The sequence below is a fragment of the Trachurus japonicus genome, chromosome 18, assembly GCF_045865225.1.
Source record: "Trachurus japonicus isolate A0001 chromosome 18, Traja_1.0".
Taxonomy (NCBI): domain Eukaryota; kingdom Metazoa; phylum Chordata; class Actinopteri; order Carangiformes; family Carangidae; genus Trachurus; species Trachurus japonicus.
Genome location: NC_140924.1, coordinates 27,667,045 through 27,686,637, shown reverse-complemented (window position 1 = coordinate 27,686,637; position 19,593 = coordinate 27,667,045). Strand labels below are relative to the sequence as shown.

Below are 19,593 nucleotides of genomic sequence, written 5' to 3'. Positions count from 1 at the left end.
ATTTAGATTTCTTTATTAAAATAGCAAAACATCTTATCTTATCAACATCTTATTTACATGGTTTATCACTGCAAAAGGTTCATGTTTCTACCAAAGGAACATGCCATTTGATGCCACACAACATCTTTCTTGCTCCTAAAGCAAGTAATTATTCAATTATTACAGCATTAGGCACACATTATGTGGTAGATGTCTATACCTACAGTTTAAACAATAGTTACCAAAAAGTGAACACTTGGTAATTAGCTGTTTTTGACTATTCATGGAATGATGATCAGGAGTGTTTGTGCATTCTGTCCGTGTGGTCAGTCTGCAGGTCAGTCAGCAGCTAGCGGATGGAGAGCATCATCACAAACTCTGAAGAAGAACGACAAAGCAGAGCGAGTTCAGTCAGTGTTAAGCTGAACTGAGATGAGTACAGTCTACTGGATTTGTGCCTCAAGCACCGACTCCCACCTTCAAAGTCAATGTTTCCATCTGCGTTGATGTCCAGCTCCTTCAGGATCTCCTCCAGTTCTCCTTTCTTCAGCTTCTCCGCCACCATCGTCTTCACTGCCTCCTTCATCTCATCCTGGTTGATCTTTCCATCTCCATCCAGGTCAAACTTTCAAAGATAAGAGAAAAAGACTGTACCAGCTCTATACAGAAACTCACTGGGTGGTGGCCTCTTAAGTAAGAAAAGAAATGATTTGCTATTGCTGACCTAATTACAAAAAGATTTCATGAAGATGCTCATTTCTTTCAACGTTCCCTAACTAAAAAACTAATCAATCTATCTATCATTATTAGCCAACCAACCTGTACAAAGGCTGACTGGAGCTCCTTGAGTCCCAGCATATCAGCAGTTTCTCCCATCATCCTGGGTCCCATCAGTTCAGTAAAGTCTTCAAAGTCCATTAATCCACCCACTGTGGAGAGGAATAAAAAAAATGTCTCAATAGCAAAAACAGACAGGCGAGGTCTTGTTCAGATTAGGGTGGGATATTTTATAGCCACTGTTTGCCTGTATTCAATCTTTGAAATATTATACACTGTTGCCCATAAAGTTGGAATATATATATATATATATATTACCTCTTCTGATGAAATGATAGGTTGTAGAGTGTATATCTTCTCAAAACTTTATTGAGCACTCTCTTCCGAACGTATCACCGTGAAAATTCACCCACATTAACCCTTATAATAGGAATAAAAGGAATGTGTATTGAAATAAAATTATTCCAACTTTATGGACAGCCGTGTATAAATATTTTTTTATGGCTCACTTCGCATTTTTATCTGTTGTACTATCTCCAGCAGCTCCATCTCTGTGGGCATGTATCCCATTGTCCTCATGCACTCAGCCACATCCTTGTAGTTCAGGTAGCCATCTTGGTCATAGTCAAACTCCTTGAAGGCCTCCTGCAGCTCTGTGAGACATTTTTCATAAAAGTTGTAACAATCGTATTTTGTCATAACATTTTTTACTTCAAATTTAACTTAAAATATGTGGGAAATTAAAGCAGAAGTAAGCGATCCGGTGGTTTTGGCTAACTTCTTGTCAGCGGATGGAGTTAGCCGTCCCCGCCCTCGTCCCTACGTCACCACATTCACGCGCATCCCTTGGCTGGACACACAGAGAGGACCGCCCCTTTATGCCGTTCTCTCTCCTCATTGGATAAAGGTTGTAGGATACAAGGAAAGTTTTCTCCTCGGCTTACAGCAGAGCAGAGTGACTGACAGACCCGTGTTTCAGACCAAACACTCTAAGTGATTGCCGTCGGAAAATATAACTATTTGAGACTTATATTAACACAAACATTCCGCTTACTTCTGCTTTAAAAAAGATCACAGTGATAAAACAAATAAATACTAAGGTGGATTGAATGTGCCGTGACTGAATTTTAGTTTGGCAGTTGTATTGACAGTAACTGATCAATGTTACAGTAGTTCAAACATGATGGATAGTTAAGGCTCTCAGATATCACTTGAGAGGTCAGTAAGTGTAATTGATAAACATCGAGCTCTGGCAGTGGCACTTACCATCTAATTCAGCTTGGGCCAATTCCCTCTCCTGCAGAAACAGGAATGACACATGCAATTTAATTTGGGAGGATGTTACTTTCAATAATATCAAAATAACTTGATATAAAAGTTGTTAAAATCAAAAGTGTATACCAAGAGTGTATGTATGAATTATGCAAGTTAATGAAGTGGACAAATTAACTGCAGTGTGACACCATAAGTGTACAGTGTGAACATACTCATGAATCACTGGAATGGAAAAGGTAAATATTTTCAAGTTGAATCAACCAAGTGGTTTCGCAGCGCTCTTCATCTGGATAACCCTAATGAAGTGTGACAGTAAATCCCAACTAACGAGTTCCTAATACAGCAGACACACCAGGCTTAGTGCTGGCAGCTCCACAAAGATCAGGAAGAAGACCGTAAGTATGCTTCCTGACTTCCACCACACCTCTAACTTTAATTGTGCCTTTTAATTGATAATAAAGATCCACTGCATTCTATAAATAAATGCCTTTAGATTACAATCAATTAAACAGTTTGTATTTTTGAAATGTGTGAATTGTTACTGCCAGTGACACAAGTGAAACTGATTCACTTAAACTGTTTACAGCACCAGTTAAAGGTTAAGGGTCACAGCAGGGGTCAGATACCATAACAGCCAAAATAAGGCAGAGGATCCACTTTGACTATACATGAAAATCACAAAATGTGGGAGAAAGTTACTCACCGCCCCAAAAACACTGTTGAGCACGGAAGTATAGACTTTGTTCATACTCTCTGTGCTTTTCTTTGCCTTCTTTGATTTCTTGGGTGTTTCGGACACTGAACCTGATGGGGAGTCTGTCGCCTTGCTAAAACACAAAAGAATAAAATGATAACACACATTTTTATCTTTTTAAGTGACTGTACCTCCTTGATTATATAGCAAAGCAGACCAATATCCTTAAAATAAGTCACATTTAGGCCACTGAAGAGCTATAAAAAAGAATTTCCAGAGAAACCAACGGCTGCTCCTACACACTGAGGGTTATGCTTAAAAAGCAAAGCCAAAGCAACCTTTTGGGGTTTTGCATCTTGTACCTGCAAATCATAATTTTTTTTTTTTTTTGTAGCCTATGTCACACTCATATAGCCTACCCGTCTGATGAGGAAGCGACTGAGTCGGCAGAGGTTGTGGAAGTGGTCCTCTCTCCTGCCTTAGACATGCTGTGGATGAACAGAGGCACACACTGAGGATCCAGAGGTGTTGCACCAAAATATTGACCATGTTGAAAAAAATATGATTAAAATATGCTCATTTTGGATGGAAAGATGAACTTGCAGGAGGATTAAAAGCACATTTATAAAAACAAAAACAAACAACAACAAAAAAACACAACTTTAGTTTCCCAGCTGGCTACAGTATCTTGGATATAATCCAGTTTCTTCACTACAGTTTTCTTACCTTGATTCTCTCTCCTAAATGGTGAGTAAAGAAAAGAAGAAAGTGACGGCGCAGCCCTTCTTGCCCTCCTTGAGTAGTGCTGCTCTTGTGTTGAAAATGGCTGCACACTATCCTGTCTGTTCTGTTTTTCCGTCCCCTCTTGACCTCTTTCCATCAGAGAAGCTTAACAGGTAATTACCTGGCTAAACGTACAGCCAATGATTAGAAAACAAAACGTGGCGCGGCAGTGTGCCTGATGTGATCTTTGAGAGGTCACTTTCCACTCCCAGCTTTAAGCAACTCTAGTTGGAGACTTTCGTTGTTGCAACAAAACCTTTTTTCTTTTAAATTCAGTTTTCACATTAGCTCTCTAACCTTGCAGAGCTTAGCTCTACCTGCCATAGGGTTCTCTTAATAATTGAGTTTTATCAGATGGGTTATTGTGCATAATAACGATGAGAACTGTGCAATTATGGAGCATTGCTGGATTGAAAAATGTACCTCAATACAAACTTTGTTATATTCGATCAGACACACACACACACACACACACACACACACACACACACACACACACTGACCAGAAGAATAAGGCTATTTTACTGTAAACTCTACCAAAATGTGTCCAACTTTCCTTTCAATGCATAGCCTACTAATGATTGTTATTTCTATAATAATAATAATAATAATAATAATAATTTAAAAAAATAATGTTAGTGAAATTTTCTAACGCATTCGATTCTAAAGTTGTATATCACCAGCCTATACATCTGCCATGAGCCATGACCCTGTATCGTTTCCATAGACTGTAAAAAGAATTTTCCGTTTCATAATAACCATAACTGTCACGGGGTCACGTTGACGATGCAATCTACATCCGGGTGATTTGCATACGGTCGACGCAGCTCACGCAGCAGAGTTCAGGACTTCCCACCTGTGCAGCGTCGTGTGTTTGTTTTCGTGGTGCTGCAACGATACCTGGACCCAACGCAGAAATTAGCCGTAGCTAGCCTACATTTACTCGGACTAAATCATCTTTATCGAAACCTGTGTGGAATAACTCGAGTCCTGTTGGAGGAGCTTGTGAAATGAGCACTACGCTGCTGGAAGTGAACTTGGTTGTCAGTGGTCGACGTCGACCCTCAACTGGACGGTCGGTGAGTCTGCTGCTCAGAAACCCCGTTACTAACGTAGCTAACTTACACCAACAGTTTTGTCGACATATTTGCGGATAAATTAACCGATGGTCACGTTTTTTTTTTTTTTCGTTAGCTGCTTTAGCTTAGCCTAATAGCCTACCGACCGCGGCTCGTTAAACTCCGGTGCTAATAATACAAGTTATGCCAATGGAAATTTTCTGTTGAAAAACATAAAAGCAACGACATTGTTAGCCTTGTAAGGTAAGTCGTATGTATCATTCGTTTAGTGTTTTTGAGGAATGAAATGTGTTGTGTCAAAAGCAGGACATAGGTTTTTTTTGTTTTTGTTTTTTTTTTGCGCACATACGCCGACTTGGTCTTGTGGTAGATGTCGGTGTTTGCACTTTGCAGGGTTAATTTGGTTCCACTGGTCTGTCCACCAGAAAGCAGTTTTCCTAGTGCGCAACAACAAGCTTTGCAGGTTTCTACTGACTTCTGTTAAACATGTCATTACTAATATTGTCGTCATTTGGTCTGAATGTCAGAGGGCCCACTGCTGCCCCTTCCCCACTCGGGAAATAATGGTCTAATTAATGTGATTGGCCACCAGCTGGCGCCAAAGCTCATGTTTTTTTTTTTGTATTTTTATTGAGCAAACTCTCAAAGAGGGTAATTATGATAATACAAGTGAAAATTAAAGCAGAAGTAAGTGGTCCGGTCGTTTTCGCTAATGCTGCGTTCCAGGCAGGCTTTTGACATCGTAAATTACAGCTTCAAGTCACAACTTACGACTTTGTAGCGTTCCAGGCAACCCACTCGTGTTTTTCCGACCTGTTTTACCGCTGAAAGTCACTATAATGGCCACTCGTAACTTCCGACCGGTGAACTCGTACCAGATCGAACTGGTACGACTTCACGGTCGGAAAAATACGAGTTTCCTTGAACGCACCATAACAGTCCTCGTCCCTACGTCGCCACATTCACGGCGTTCCTTGGCTGCACACACAGCCCTGCATGCCGTTCTCTCTCCTCATTGGATAAAAACTGTAGGATACGATAAATGTTTTCTCCTCGGCTCAGAGCAGAGCAGAGTGACTGACAGACCCGTGTTTCGGTCCAAACACTCTATGTAAGTGATTGCTGTTGGAAGATATAACTATTTAAGACTTATATTAACACAAATATATCACTTACTTCTGCTTTAAGTGCAATATAAAAGTGCATAGAAAAAAACATTGGGGGATTCTTGAAGGAAAACAAAAGCTAAACAACGGCAAACAGTAACAGCTAAGGTGCGAAAATGCCTCATCATGACTGCAGTGCAATAAGGATCAATATCTTCATATGATCTTAAAAGCAATGTATTTGCTGTGTTTTGTTGCTTGTGTTTGTTTCGCAGTGGTTTATTATCATGTTTGTATTTCCAGTAGTCTGTTGTAGGGTCTGCCTAGCTCTACACATCTGCACTATAATCTGCGTGAATTGAATTTGCATTCAGTTAATATTTGACAAAAGTACAAATGTTCACGATACAGCTTATTTACCAGCATTTTAGTTGTCTTGCTCGATCACATACTTGTAAAGAGAAACTGTGTTAAAAACACCTTGATTGGAATCCATAGCTGCAACCACATTGTTGCTATTTTATTTTCAGAAATGACCACATGACCATCAAATTACACATTCGTACTGAGAGTGAATAAATAGTAGTAAATATGTAACCCCTCTTGTTCGATCCGGGTGAGTAGACAACACACATACGCTACATTCAGGTTCACAGTGTTTATTCCTGACAGACAGAGAAAGCTGATGGTTAGGCAGGCTACTTGAAGAGGACAAGCACAGCTCCTGCCCCACACACACAGCAGACAAACATAGAAGGGGGCGCACAGGTGATCGTATAGTAGGTTTACAGTATATTAAAAAAATAATCTAATACAGTGGAAACCGCTTATAGTGATCACGGCTACAGTAATCAACCGCTTATATAGATAAAAAGGCTTGGGACGGAATAATTTCTATACAAATGCTGTTTAAATAATTTGTTTATAGTGATCAAGAAATCCGCTTATAGTGGTCATTTTTGGTCATTTTATGGATGAAAACATGCGCAAAAACTATTTAAAAACTACGTGTAGCCTGTTTATTTTATTTTCGGCGGTGTCCCTTTGATGTGCACGGCTGCAGCAGCCTGCACATGTCGCTGCGCTGTCTTGTTGTGCTGTGCGTCACCTGGCTGGCTGAGCCACATGACTGTGGGTGCAGTGCGGCTGTTTGTGTTGTCTGTCAAAACATGGATGAATGAAACGACTTTATATCGACCGCGGACGTCAGGAATAGATTTTCGGCTTTTGGCTCGTTCCGTTCACCTCCGCATAGCGCTCGTTGTCCATTATTGAGAGAGAGAGAGAGAGAGAGAGAGAGAGAGAGAGAGAGAGAGAGAGAGAGAGAGAGAGAGAGAGAGAGAGAGAGAGAGAGAGAGAGAGAGAGAGAGAGAGAGAGAGAGAGAGAGAGAGAGAGAGAGAGAGAGAGAGAGAGAGAGAGAGAGAGAGAGAGAGAGAGAGAGAGAGAGAGAGAGAGAGAGAGACAGAGAGAGAGACAGAGAGAGAGACAGAGACAGAGACAGAGACAGAGACAGAGACAGACACAGACAGACAGACAGACGCCGGGTCCGTTCTGACAGTGACATGTTGCCTGTTCATTTATGAAAACCATCCTGAAACACTCTCAGTCAAACAAGGTGGGGAATGAGACATCTGCGGCGCTACTATAACCTAGAGTAGTTCGCTAATTTTAAAAACACATCGGCTGCAGCACTCGCAGATCTGTACTGAGACGTGTCACGTGAGTTACTGTAAATGATGCTGTGTGGAAAACCAGCTGTGGTCTGTGATTGAGGTGCAGACGGGTGAGCTTGGAGCTGACGATAGGATCGCGCTGACGACCGTTTCGTTACATTTTTCTCATTGAAAAACTATACAAATGGCATTTAGATGATGTTCTGCATTAAAAAAAAAAGTGAAATAATAAAAATTCGGTTTTAGTAATCAACCGCTTATAGTGATCAAATTGACTCTGGACCAACGTAATCACTATAAGCGGTTTCCACTGTAATCATATTCCTTAACATCAACCATGAAAAAAGATAATCTAATAATCATATTTCTTAACAACAACCATAAACTTATTTAAAACAGAGGAAAGAAAATACACACACATACACGTTTATATTAACATGCCGAGGCTAGACAAAACGATACTTTGTAACTTATACAAATAAGTATCATATACATAAGTATCTGACAGACAGAGAAAGCTGATGGTTAGGCTACTTGAAGACGATAAGCACAGATCCTGCCCAAGTATGGAGTTATTTTTGTCTCATAAATATCTGTAAACGCACAGAAGGTGATTTACAAATGTTCCTTGGTTTGCACACGTGTTTTGCTATCCACAAATACAAATTTCTAATTTGTAACTTGTATTTTGGTTTTTACAAATAAATGTGTATTTATAAATATATTGAGTATTTGTAAATGTATAATTTTCCATTTGTAAAAACAAAAAAGCCATTTGTAAAACCGAAAATTCTGTTTGTGAAGTGTGACTCTGCATTTGTGGATCACCAATCACACACACGCATCTCTTTCCGCAATGACGTATTTCTGAGACATTCCTGCCGAGATCCACACAGATCCACAAACTCACAGCTGCTGATTCACAAAGGGCCGCTCTCCTCACCAGGAGGGGCAGTGTTGGCGAGGAGCTGAATGAAAACGAACGAAGAAGACTGCTACTGGCTTATCTCGAGAAATTATTTTAATTCCCACTGTTAATGCGTCACTTTATTAAGTTTTAATGTTTTTTCATGCGACAAAGTAACTGTTTAGATCCCCAATATGCGGTTAGTTTATCCAAATGACGCCTGTTTGGAAGTTTGCTCCGCCGTTCGCGGAGCAGTGAAGCTCCATCTGTGGAGCAGCTAAGCTAACTAGGCTACCACCGGACGAGCGGTCTATCACAGAGGCTACAGCCGGGCTGCTGTGGTGGTCAGCCGGCTAACCTCCGCTGTCATCCAGGTCTCCCCCGGCTCGTTTTTTCCCCCAGAATGACGAAGCTGGTTAGCCAGCCCACCGCAGCAGCCCGGCTGCTGTTTAGATCTGATTAGATGTTTAGATGTTAAGCCCCTGACACACCGCCACGACGCTTCCCGACGCGTCCTGACGCCGACGGCTTTGGCCGACGAGTCTGTCGCCTCTCGTCGGGAGAAAGGAAAAAGTGAAACACACTGCCCCGACTGCCGACCAGAGCGACTGAGTGGCGAGGACTCCCCCATAGAAATACAGACCAGGGTTTCCCGCAGCGCTTTCCTGTTAAGGCGGCCGCCTTAACAACAAAGAGCTGCCGCCTAAACTAACATCTTAAAAAAAAAAAAAATGTAGCGATATTCGCCGCCGCCCCCCCCCCCCCCCCCCCCCACCCCCCCGTCGGACGATGGCCGCATCCTCTCACACACATACACACCACAGAGAAGCGCGCACGCATAACAGCAGCGCGTGTTGAAAGCGAAACTTTAATACGGCACGGCGCGTCCCTCCCCGTCGATCGATCCGCGCCCCCCCCTCCGCCCCCCCCGTCACCAGATCTCCGCGCTACCACCCCCCCCCCCCCCCCCCCCGTCAACAGATCCGCGCCACCCACCCCCCACCCCCCCACCCCCCCCGTCGACAGGTCAGACACCACCTTAACTAACAAATTTTCTGGGGGAAACACTGCAGACCAATACAGACCAGGGGCAGCTCTGCTCACTGTTCATTCAAACAAACTAATGCCACTGCCACAGTTAATTTCATCAATGAGACAACATTAATCTCCCCAAAACAATTTAACCAGCCACGTTTTTAACAGCGCTAAAGCCGAAATTAAAACAGTTTTTAGCAGCTTACTGCTGTGGCTCGGTTGCCGCGAATTGGCGATAGCCGATGCTAATTTCTGTTAGCCCGTCTATGGTGTTTTACATTACACGTTAGCATTAAGCTAGCGGGCTTTATATGCTTAGTTGTGAGCTGTGTGTGTTTTGAACGTTGTTTCAAACTATGTGGGTTTGATTGAACATCTTTGATGTTTAAATATATATTTATATTGCCGCTTAATATATTGCTTTACTCCTCTTTTTATTTTATATACCATTTTTACTGTAGGACAGGCTAGGACACCGTTTGTTTACTGTGGTCACTTCCGTCCCTCCAACACACCGCGCTGATTCGCTTAGGGCACCGCCAATCAGAATCGCCATAGCTAGCACACAGCCAATCAGAGTACCCGACGAGTCTACTCTCCCGACGGCCGACGAGTCCCGACTGAGCATGTTCAATCGGCCCCGACGAGATCCGACAAGAGCCGAGGCTCCCCGACGGAGGTGAACACACCAAACAGACGAGCTCCCGACGCCGTCCGACGAGGCCAGACGCCCGACGGTCGGCTCGGTGTGTCCCTGGCTTTAGACTGTTTAGATCCCCAATATGTGGTTATTTTTATCCAAATGACGCCGGAGCAGTGAAGCGCCACCTGTGCAGCAGCTAACTAGGCTACCACCGGACGAGCGGTCTATCACAGAGGCTACAGCCGAGCTGCTGTGGTGGTCGGCTGGCGAAGCCACGGCGTCTTCTCGGGGGAGAAAACGAGCACTTCAGTAAACCGGTTGCTGCCTCTGGATGAGCGGATCATTACAGAGGAAGCAGCCAGGGCTGCTGAGGTGGTCGGCCGGCTAAGCCGCGGCGTCATTCCAGGGGAGAAACCAAGCCCCAACCCGGTTGCTCCCTCTGGATGAGCGGATCATCACAGAAGCAACAGCCGGGCTGCTGAGGTGGTCGGTCGGCTAATCTGCGTTGTCCTCCCAGGGGAGAAAAGGAGCCCATCAATCTACCGGCAGTTTTTTAGAGGTTTACCGCCGGCCAGGTGAATTATTTTTAGGAGATAAATGTTGTCTCATTCAGTGATGTAGTGTAGGCTATATCAACAAACAAAACAATTTAGTCTATAATGGGCTATGTACAATCACCACCGCTACATCAATAAATACATGTTTTACAATGAAACGGTCAGTCAGTTGACATTAACAATGCAGGTCGTTTTCTCCCCTGGGAGGAGACCGCGGCTTAGCCGGCCGACCACCACAGCAGCCCGGCTGTAGCCTCTGTGATAGACCGCTCGTCCGGTGGTAGCCTAGTTAGCTTAGCTGCTCCACAGATGGAGCTTCACTGCTCCGGCGTCATTTGGATAAAAATAACCACATATTGGGGATCTAAACAGTCTAACATCTAAACATCTAATCAGATCTAAACAGCAGCCGGGCTGCTGCGGTGGGCTGGCTAACCAGCTTCGTCATTCCGGGGGAAAAAACGAGCCGGGGGAGACCTGGATGACAGCGGAGGTTAGCCGGCCGACCACCACAGCAGCCCTCTGTAGCCTCTGTGATAGACCGCTCGTCCGGTGGTAGCCTAGTTAGCTTAGCTGCTCCACAGGTGGAGCTTCACTGCTCCGCGAACGGCGGAGCAAACTTCCAAACAGGCGTCATTTGGATAAACTAACCGCATATTGGGGATCTAAACAGTTACTTTGTCGCATGAAAAAACATTAAAACTTAATAAAGTGACGCATTAACAGTGGGAATTAAAATAATTTCTCGAGATAAGCCAGTAGCAGTCTTCTTCGTTCGTTTTCATTCAGCTCCTCGCCAACACTGCCCCTCCTGGTGAGGAGAGCGGCCCTTTGTGAATCAGCAGCTGTGAGTTTGTGGATCTGTGTGGATCTCGGCAGGAATGTCTCAGAAATACGTCATTTCGGAAAGAGGTGCGTGTGTGTGATTGGTGATCCACAAATGCAGAGTCACACTTCACAAACAGAATTTTCGGTTTTACAAATGGCTTTTTTGTTTTTACAAATGGAAAATTATACATTTACAAATACACAATATATTTATAAATACACATTTATTTGTAAAAACCAAAATACAAGTTACAAATTAGAAATTTGTATTTGTGGATAGCAAAACACGTGTGCAAACCAAGGAACATTTGTAGATCACCCTTTGTGGATAGCAAAACATGTGTGCAAACCAAGGAACATTTGTAGATCACCTTCTGTGCGTTTACAGATATTTATGAGACAAAAATAACTCCATACCCAAGGGGGCAGTTGTCGGTCTGAGAAGTGAAGCTCACTTCCGCGTTCAAAAAACTGCAATCCCCCCGGCTTCCTCTGGGGGCTGGTACCGGAAGGGAGCAACTCTCCATAGACCCCCATGTTAAAATAGCCGACTTTACGTCCTCAATAAACATGTTAAAAGCCTGGTACCATTACGTTTTTTGGTCTTAACCGATAGTTTCTACCCCCGCACACACTCTGAGGGGGGTGAATTTTTTTCAAACTCTACCGTTTTACGGTTATTAGGTTAAAAGTTCTGGCCAATTAGGGCGCGGAAACGTTGAGTGACAGGTCCGGAGACCGCTGCTTCGAGGCCAGTGGGCGGGCCCTCGGCCGGCTAACGGCCGCACCTCTCCAAATATGGCAAGTAGAATCCAACATGGCGCGGTTCAAACCCCCGTAGTAGCGGCACAAAACAGACTCACCAAAACCAATGGGTGACGTCACGGACGCTACGTCCATTCTTTTTACAGTCTATGCTCCTGCCCCTATACATCACATAAAATATAATAAATAAACCTAAATAAACTGAAACTACATAGGAATGGACGGTGAACAGCTGACCGTTACGGAACGGCTAAAATGATAAACACAGCTAAAACAAATGAAATTAAAGATGACAACACTTAATAACCATTACAAAACATGACAAAATCAAACATGAAATGTTATACTTAAATTTTTTCTCAAATTTAGATTAAAAAAAGATAATTAATAAAAAACACACAGCGGACAAACATACAAGTGGACGAGCTGACGCTTTGCCGTTGCTAAGCAACCACCAGCTGTCAAAATAAATAACATAAAAAGCCGCATGAAAATAAAATAAGAGCCAGCAGCACAGTAACTTACTGACTAAACAAAGCAAATAAAAGATTTAAAGAATTAATATACATTTTGACGAATACACATATTCTATTTACAACCCTGTTACATTCTCCTCCACTGAATTCGGCAAAATTACAAAACACACAATGCATGTGGGAAACATATAGAATAACATTTCCAATATGTCAAATGAGTCCCATCATATCTCTTAAAGTGAAATTCCGGCGTAAGTGTAAACCATGGTCAAACACACCGTAACACCGAGTTAGACCCCCCCTCGAGAGATCAATTTGCCCGACCGCTACATTCACGAGATCCACCAACTTCAGCAAATACCGCATTATCGCCACACACGGCGCTGTCCAGATCCACTGTCTGACCGCAACCAAAACGCCACCATTTGCCCAAAATAATGCTCAGAACTGCACCAAATGTCATCAATAGTACACACAGGGTCCCAGCACGTAGTACGAGTTGTCAAACATCTGCTAGCTTTGCCTGTTTTCTTTAGCAAGGAGATGCAACTCAACTCACCTACTTCTCCTCCGGGAGCCGCTCGTTGGTGAGGAAGCCCTGACGAGTCGATCACCGAGTGCACCGGAGTTCCGCAGCTCAATCAACAATTACCTCATGGAAATACAATCAGAGTTTTTTTTTTTTTTTATCTTGCATATCACTTTATAACTATTATTATCGAGTGCTGGCCACGATATAGGCGCAAATGAGCATTTTTAAGAGCTGCGGAACTCCGGTGCACTCGGTGATCGACTCGTCAGGGCTTCCTCACCAACGAGCGGCTCCCGGAGGAGAAGTAGGTGAGTTGAGTTGCATCTCCTTGCTAAAGAAAACAGGCAAAGCTAGCAGATGTTTGACAACTCGTACTACGTGCTGGGACCCTGTGTGTACTATTGATGACATTTGGTGCAGTTCTGAGCATTATTTTGGGCAAATGGTGGCGTTTTGGTTGCGTTTTGGCTGTTCAATGAAGAACTCAGGAGGGTAGTGCAGCACTTATCACAAACCCATCACAGATGACATAAAAAGTGCCTGAATACACTTCTCGTATTCAATTCAAACTTGGACTTAGGGCTGGGCGATATGGAAAAAGTGTTATCACGATATGTTTTTCTATATTGATCGATCTCGATTCTTATCACGATATTTCGTTTTTGCAGATGCTGCCAGTGTGAGGGACAACCCGAATCCAGTAGGCCCACCACCTGCAGGAAGGACCATGAGGGGTCGGTGCCGTGTGTTTTGGGTGGCAGCCGTGGGCGGGGGCCCCGGCGACCCAATCCCCGGACAACGACTCTGGCTTTAGGGACATGGAATGTCACCTCGCTGGGGGGGAAAGAGCCTGAGCTCGTGCGGGAGGCTGAGAGGTACCGGCTAGAGATAGTCGGGCTCACCTCCACGCACAGCCTGGGCTCTGGAACCCAACTCCTTGAGAGAGGCTGGACTCTCTTCCACTCTGGAGTTGCTCACGGTGAGAGGCGGCGAGCTGGTGTGGGCTTGCTCATAGCCCCCCAGCTCAGCCGCCATGTGTTGGAGTTCTCCCCACTGAACGAGAGGGTCGTTTCCCTGCGCCTTCGGGTCGGGGATAGGTCTCTCACTGTTGTCTCGGCCTACGGGCCGAACGGCAGTGCAGAGTACCCGGCCTTCCTGGAGGCCCTGGGAGGGGTGCTGGAAAGTGCTCCAACCGGGGACTCCATCGTTCTGCTGGGGGACTTCAATGCCCACGTGGGCAGCGACAGTGTTACCTGGAGAAGTGTGATTGGGAGGAACGGCCTCCCCGATCTGAACCCGAGCGGTGTTTTGTTATTGGACTTCTGTGCTAGCCACAGTTTGTCCATAACGAACACCATGTTTGAGCATAAGGGTGTCCATCAGTGCACGTGGCACCAGGACACCCTAGGCCGGAGGTCAATGATCGACTTTGTAGTCGTGTCATCTGATCTCCGGCCGTATGTCTTGGACACTTGGGTGAAGAGAGGGGCTGAGCTGTCAACTGATCACCACCTGGTGGTGAGTTGGATCCGCTGGCAGGGGAGGAAGCTGGTCAGACTTGGCAGACCCAAGCGTATCGTGAGGGTCTGCTGGGAACGTCTGGCAGAATCCCCTGTCAGGGAGGTCTTCAACTCCCACCTCCGGGAGAGCTTTGACCAGATTCCGAGGGAAGCCGGAGACATTGAGTCTGAATGGACCATGTTCTCCACTTCCATTGTTGACGCGGCCGTCCGGAGCTGTGGCCGTAAGGTCTCCGGCGCCTGTCGCAGCGGTAATCCCCGAACCCGGTGGTGGACCCCGGAAGTAAGGGATGCTGTCAAGCTGAAGAAGGAGTCCTACCGAGCCTGGCTAGCTCGGGGGACTCCCGAGGCAGCTGACGGGTACCGGCAGGCCAAGCGGACGGCAGCCCGGGCGGTCACGGAAGCAAAAACTCGGGTCTGGGGAGGCCATGGAGGAGGACTACCGGTCAGCCTCGAGGAAATTCTGGCAAACCATCCGACGCCTCAGGAGGGGGAAGCAGTGCTCCGCCAACACTGTTTACAGTGGAGGAGGGGAGCTGTTGACCTCGACTGGGGATATCGTCGGACGGTGGAAGGAATACTTCGAGGATCTCCTCAATCCCTTCCGTCGAGGAAGCAGAGGCTGAGGACCCAGAGGTTGATTCATTCATCACCCAAGCTGAAGTCACTGAGGTAGTCCGGAAGCTCCTCAGTGGCAAGGCACCGGGGGTGGATGAGATCCGCCCTGAGTACCTCAAGTCTCTGGATGTTGCAGGGCTGTCGTGGCTGACACGCCTCTGCAGCATCGCGTGGCAGTCGGGGACAGTGCCTCTGGACTGGCAGACCGGGGTGGTGGTCCCTCTCTTCAAAAAGGGGGACCGGAGGGTGTGTTCCAACTACCGGGGGATCACACTCCTCAGCCTCCCGGGGAAAGTCTATTCCAGGGTGCTGGAGAGGAGAATTCGGCCGAGAGTCGAACCTCGGATTCAGGAGGAACAATGCGGTTTTCGTCCTGGCTGTGGAACACTGGACCAGCTCTACACCCTCCGCAGGGTGCTCGAGGGTGCATGGGAGTTTGCCCAACCAGTCCACATGTGTTTTGTGGACTTGGAGAAGGCTTTCGACCGTGTCCCACGTGGCATCCTGTGGGAGGTGCTCCGAGAGTATGGGGTCGGAGGCCCTCTGCTGAGGGCTGTACGGTCCCTGTATGACCGGAGCAGGAGCTTGGTTTGCATTGCCGGCAGTAAGTCAGACCTGTTCCCGGTGCGTGTTGGACTCCGGCAGGGCTGCCCTTTGTCACCGGTTCTGTTCATTTTTTTTATGGACAGAATTTCTAGGCGCAGCCAAGTGCCGGAGGGGGTACGGTTCGGGAGCCACTTGATTTCATCTCTGCTTTTTGCGGATGATGTGGTCTTGTTGGCTCCCTCGAGCCAGGACCTTCAGCATGCACTGGGGCGGTTTGCAGCCGAGTGTGAAGCAGCTGGGATGAGAATCAGCACCTCTAAGTCCGAGGCCATGGTTCTCGACCGGAAAAAGGTGGCTTGCACCCTCCAGGTCGGGGGAGAGTTCCTGCCTCAGGTGGAGGAGTTTAAGTATCTCGGGGTCTTGTTCACGAGTGAGGGGAGAACGGAGCGCGAGATCGACAGGCGGATCGGTGCGGCGGCCGCAGTAATGAGGTCATTGTATCGGTCCGTCGTGGTGAAGAAGGAGCTGAGCCGAAAGGCAAAGCTCTCGATTTACCGGTCGATCTACGTTCCCACCCTCACCTATGGTCATGAACTCTGGGTCATGACCGAAAGAACGGGATCCCGGATACAAGCGGCCGAAATGAGTTTCCTCCGCAGGGTGGCGGGGCGCTCCCTTAGAGATAGGGTGAGGAGCTCTGTCACCCGGGAGGAGCTCGGAGTAGAGCCGCTGCTCCTCCACATCGAGAGGAGCCAGCTGAGGTGGCTCGGGCACCTGTATAGGATGCCCCCTGGACGCCTCCCTCGGGAGGTGTTCCGGGCATGTCCCACCGGGAAGAGGCCCCGAGGAAGACCCAGGACACGCTGGAGTGACTACGTCACTCGGCTGGCCTGGGAACGCCTTGGGGTCCCCCCGGAAGAGCTGGAGGAAGTGTCCGGGGAGAGGGAAGTCTGGGGATCCCTGCTCCGACTGCTGCCCCCGCGACCCGACTCCGGATAAGCGGATGAAAATGGATGGATGGATGGATATTAAATAATCTCAAATATTTGTAAAGGTAGGTTTGTAGAGGCAGCACAAAACCAAACTAAATAAACATGTGGGTCACACCCTCTGACACATTCAAGTGCTAAACAAAGACAAAATGTAAAAACTAAACCACTATAATACTATTGCACTGGTTTACCTCCCAGAGATTTTTTGAGGTATTGAAAAATGCAAAAATAAAAGGTTGTGGACATCATTTGTAATGAGAAGGGTCTGGCTGCGGACAGGGGCGTTCCCGTCATGACACGGGAACGCCTATGGGCGTTCCTGGCTGGTAGCCTTTCATGTGACGTACTTCCGGTTGAAGTAGCATTCTAGCGAGCGGCTAGCTGCTGCTAAACTCTGTAAATATATAACTTTAGCAACATTTGAAACGTTTTCAGGCGAGAAAGTGGTCGTTTAGATCCCCACTGTGTTGAAAATCTGACAAAATACCCGCTGTTTACAAATTTGTTCCGACGAAGTCGGCGTTCTCTGGCGCTAGTAAAACTAGCCGTAGTGAGCAACGCACTTCCGGTTATTTTCACAAAATAAAATACCCGTTGCCTTTTATCGCTTAGGTGCATTTACTTTGTAAACAGGAAATGAACCTACCCTCGCTGTAGCTAGCTTGGAGCTGCCGTTTTGACTGCTCTCTCGTCCCGTTAACGGCATTTAATCGTTCAATATGCCACCGGAGAGTCTTGCCAGCTCTGAGACAGGCCTGGCTCGTTTTAAAGTATTTATTTATTTATGTAAATGTGGTGTTTTCTGTGCGTAGACTGACCCCAAGGCAGCACTGCTACTGTCCAACCATGGTTTTTTATTCAAACAAACTTCTGCTACTGCCACAGTTGTTAGATTTCATCAAAGAGACCAACATTTATTCCCTAAAAGAAGTTTAAGCAGCCGGTGGTAAACCTCTAAAAGCCATCGGGTAAGTTAATTAGCAGTCGTTTTCTCCCGGGGTGACGATTGCAGGCTGGCCGGCGGAGCACGTCAGGAGCCGGGCTGCTGCCTCTGTGATGCCGCGGTCACTGCTCGGACCTGGAGCTTCGCTTCGAGGTTAACTTCTAAACAGCCGTCGTTTGGATAAAATAAATATTGGATAAATATGAGCTGTGACCGGGACATCACAGAGGCAGCAACCCCGTCTCCTGACGTGCTCGACCGGCCAGACTACTCCGTCACCTCGCGGGGGAAAACGACTGTTAATGAACTTATCCGTAGGTTTTTAGAGGTAAACCACCGGCTGGTTTAACTCTTTTTAGGAGATAAATGCTGGTTTCATTGATGAAATCTTATTGTGGCAGTTGCATTAGTTTATTTGAATGAAAAGTGAAGCTTCATGTGTGCAGCGTTATGGACACAGCAGCCCTGTCTGGAGGCTCTGCAGCCTAACGTGTGTACAGAAATCCGAATGTGAGCTGGAAAGACTGAAATGCCAACCTGGGAGGAAAGGAAGGTAAATGGAGGTAAGATAGTTGAACAGATGGGTCAAAAGGAAGGATGAAGGAAAGGAAAGAAAGACATGGAGGAGGATCAAAAGAGGACAGAATGAGTAGCCTAGTCAAGACGAAGGGAACAGATTCGGTCAATTTAATCCATTAGGTTACAGTGTTTCCCCCAGAAAATTTGTTAGTTAAGGTGGTGTCTGACCTGTCGACGGGGTGGGGGGGGGGGTAGCGCGGAGATCTGTTGACGGGGGGGGGGGGGGGGGGGGGGGGGGGACGCGCCGTGCCGTGCCGTGCCGTATTAAAGTTTCGCTTTCAACACGCGCTGCTGTTATGCGTGCGCGCTTCTCTGTGGTGTGTATGTGTGTGAGAGGATGCGGCCATCGTCCGACGGGGGGGGGGGGGGGCGGCGGCGGCGAATATCGCTACTTTTTTTTTTTTTTTTTAAGATGTTAGTTTAGGCGGCAGCTCTTTGTTGTTAAGGCGGCCGCCTTAACAGGAAAGCGCTGCGGGAAACCCTGGGTTAAATCAAGTTAAAAAAAAAATCTCGATCGTAATCAAACTGACTATGTAAATCAAACGAAAGATTAAATTAAAATTAACGTTCTTTATCTTGCTTAGCTTACTAATGGTAGCTCTACGCTACCTGTCGTATAAACTGACTAGCGGATGTGGCTATGTTAACCCAGCTATTAACCCCCGGATGTTGACAAGCGCGGGTAGACGAAGAAGAAGGGGAGAGGGGGGGGGGGCGTTCCTGGCTGCGAAGGGGGCGTTCCTGGCCTCGACAACGGGGCGACAGTAACGCCCATTTGTGTCCGCAGCCGGACGATATTGTTTGTAATTGCAAACATCATCTCCCTGTACACTCCCTGTACACAACAATACAAGATTTTACTTATTGAAACTAGAGGTCGACCCAGTGGCGTAGCTGGGCTGTATTCCACATGGGTTTTGAGGTCCAAGGGGCCCGCGTGCGCAGCGGGCCACATTGCACACACAAATAGAGGACAGAAACCCCCCCCCCTCCAGAAAAAAAAAGTTTTTTTTATCATATTTTAGATGTGTCCTTCCTTCTTCAGAATGATGCTGCTAAAGCTCAAAACCTCTATCAAATGATTGTACAATGTATGAACATTATCTCTGCAGTGGTTGATTCTGATGAAGTGTGCTGTTGTAACAAATGTGAGCTGGAAAGACTGAAATGTTGTTGTTGCTACAACTTTAAATATATAGTTGAAAAAAAAAATTAAAATAAATAAACAACAAAGGTTCGGCCGCTCCTAAAGCCCATCCGGACCGATTTAGATGTAGCTAACACC

At 46.3% G+C, this 19,593-nt stretch overlaps 1 protein-coding gene across 1 annotated transcript; it reads right to left on the bottom strand.

Moving 5' to 3' along the window:
* Nucleotides 1–145: 145 nt before the first annotated feature.
* On the bottom strand, nt 146–3,244 carry LOC146969504 (calcium-binding protein 2-like). The gene is made up of 7 exons (XM_085759627.1): nt 3,145–3,244; nt 2,735–2,858; nt 2,023–2,053; nt 1,266–1,409; nt 799–908; nt 457–604; nt 146–357 (listed from the first exon to the last, which is right to left on the bottom strand). Exons 1-7 carry the CDS (start codon nt 3,210–3,212, stop codon nt 329–331), a joined length of 654 nt encoding a protein of 217 aa, XP_085615753.1. The 5' UTR covers nt 3,213–3,244; the 3' UTR covers nt 146–328.
* Between the last annotated feature and the right edge of the window lie 16,349 nt (nt 3,245–19,593).

Bases quoted from the DNA above. Each gene is read 5' to 3' on its own strand.
- LOC146969504 (XM_085759627.1), bottom strand. From the start codon at position 3,212: ATGTCTAAGGCAGGAGAGAGGACCACTTCCACAACCTCTGCCGACTCA. The intron at 605-798 runs GTTGGTTGGCTA...TATCTTTGAAAG, and splicing joins TCCAGTCAGCCTTTGTACAG to TTTGACCTGGATGGAGATGG. The intron at 358-456 runs GTGGGAGTCGGT...GTTCTTCTTCAG, and splicing joins TGGAAACATTGACTTTGAAG to AGTTTGTGATGATGCTCTCC.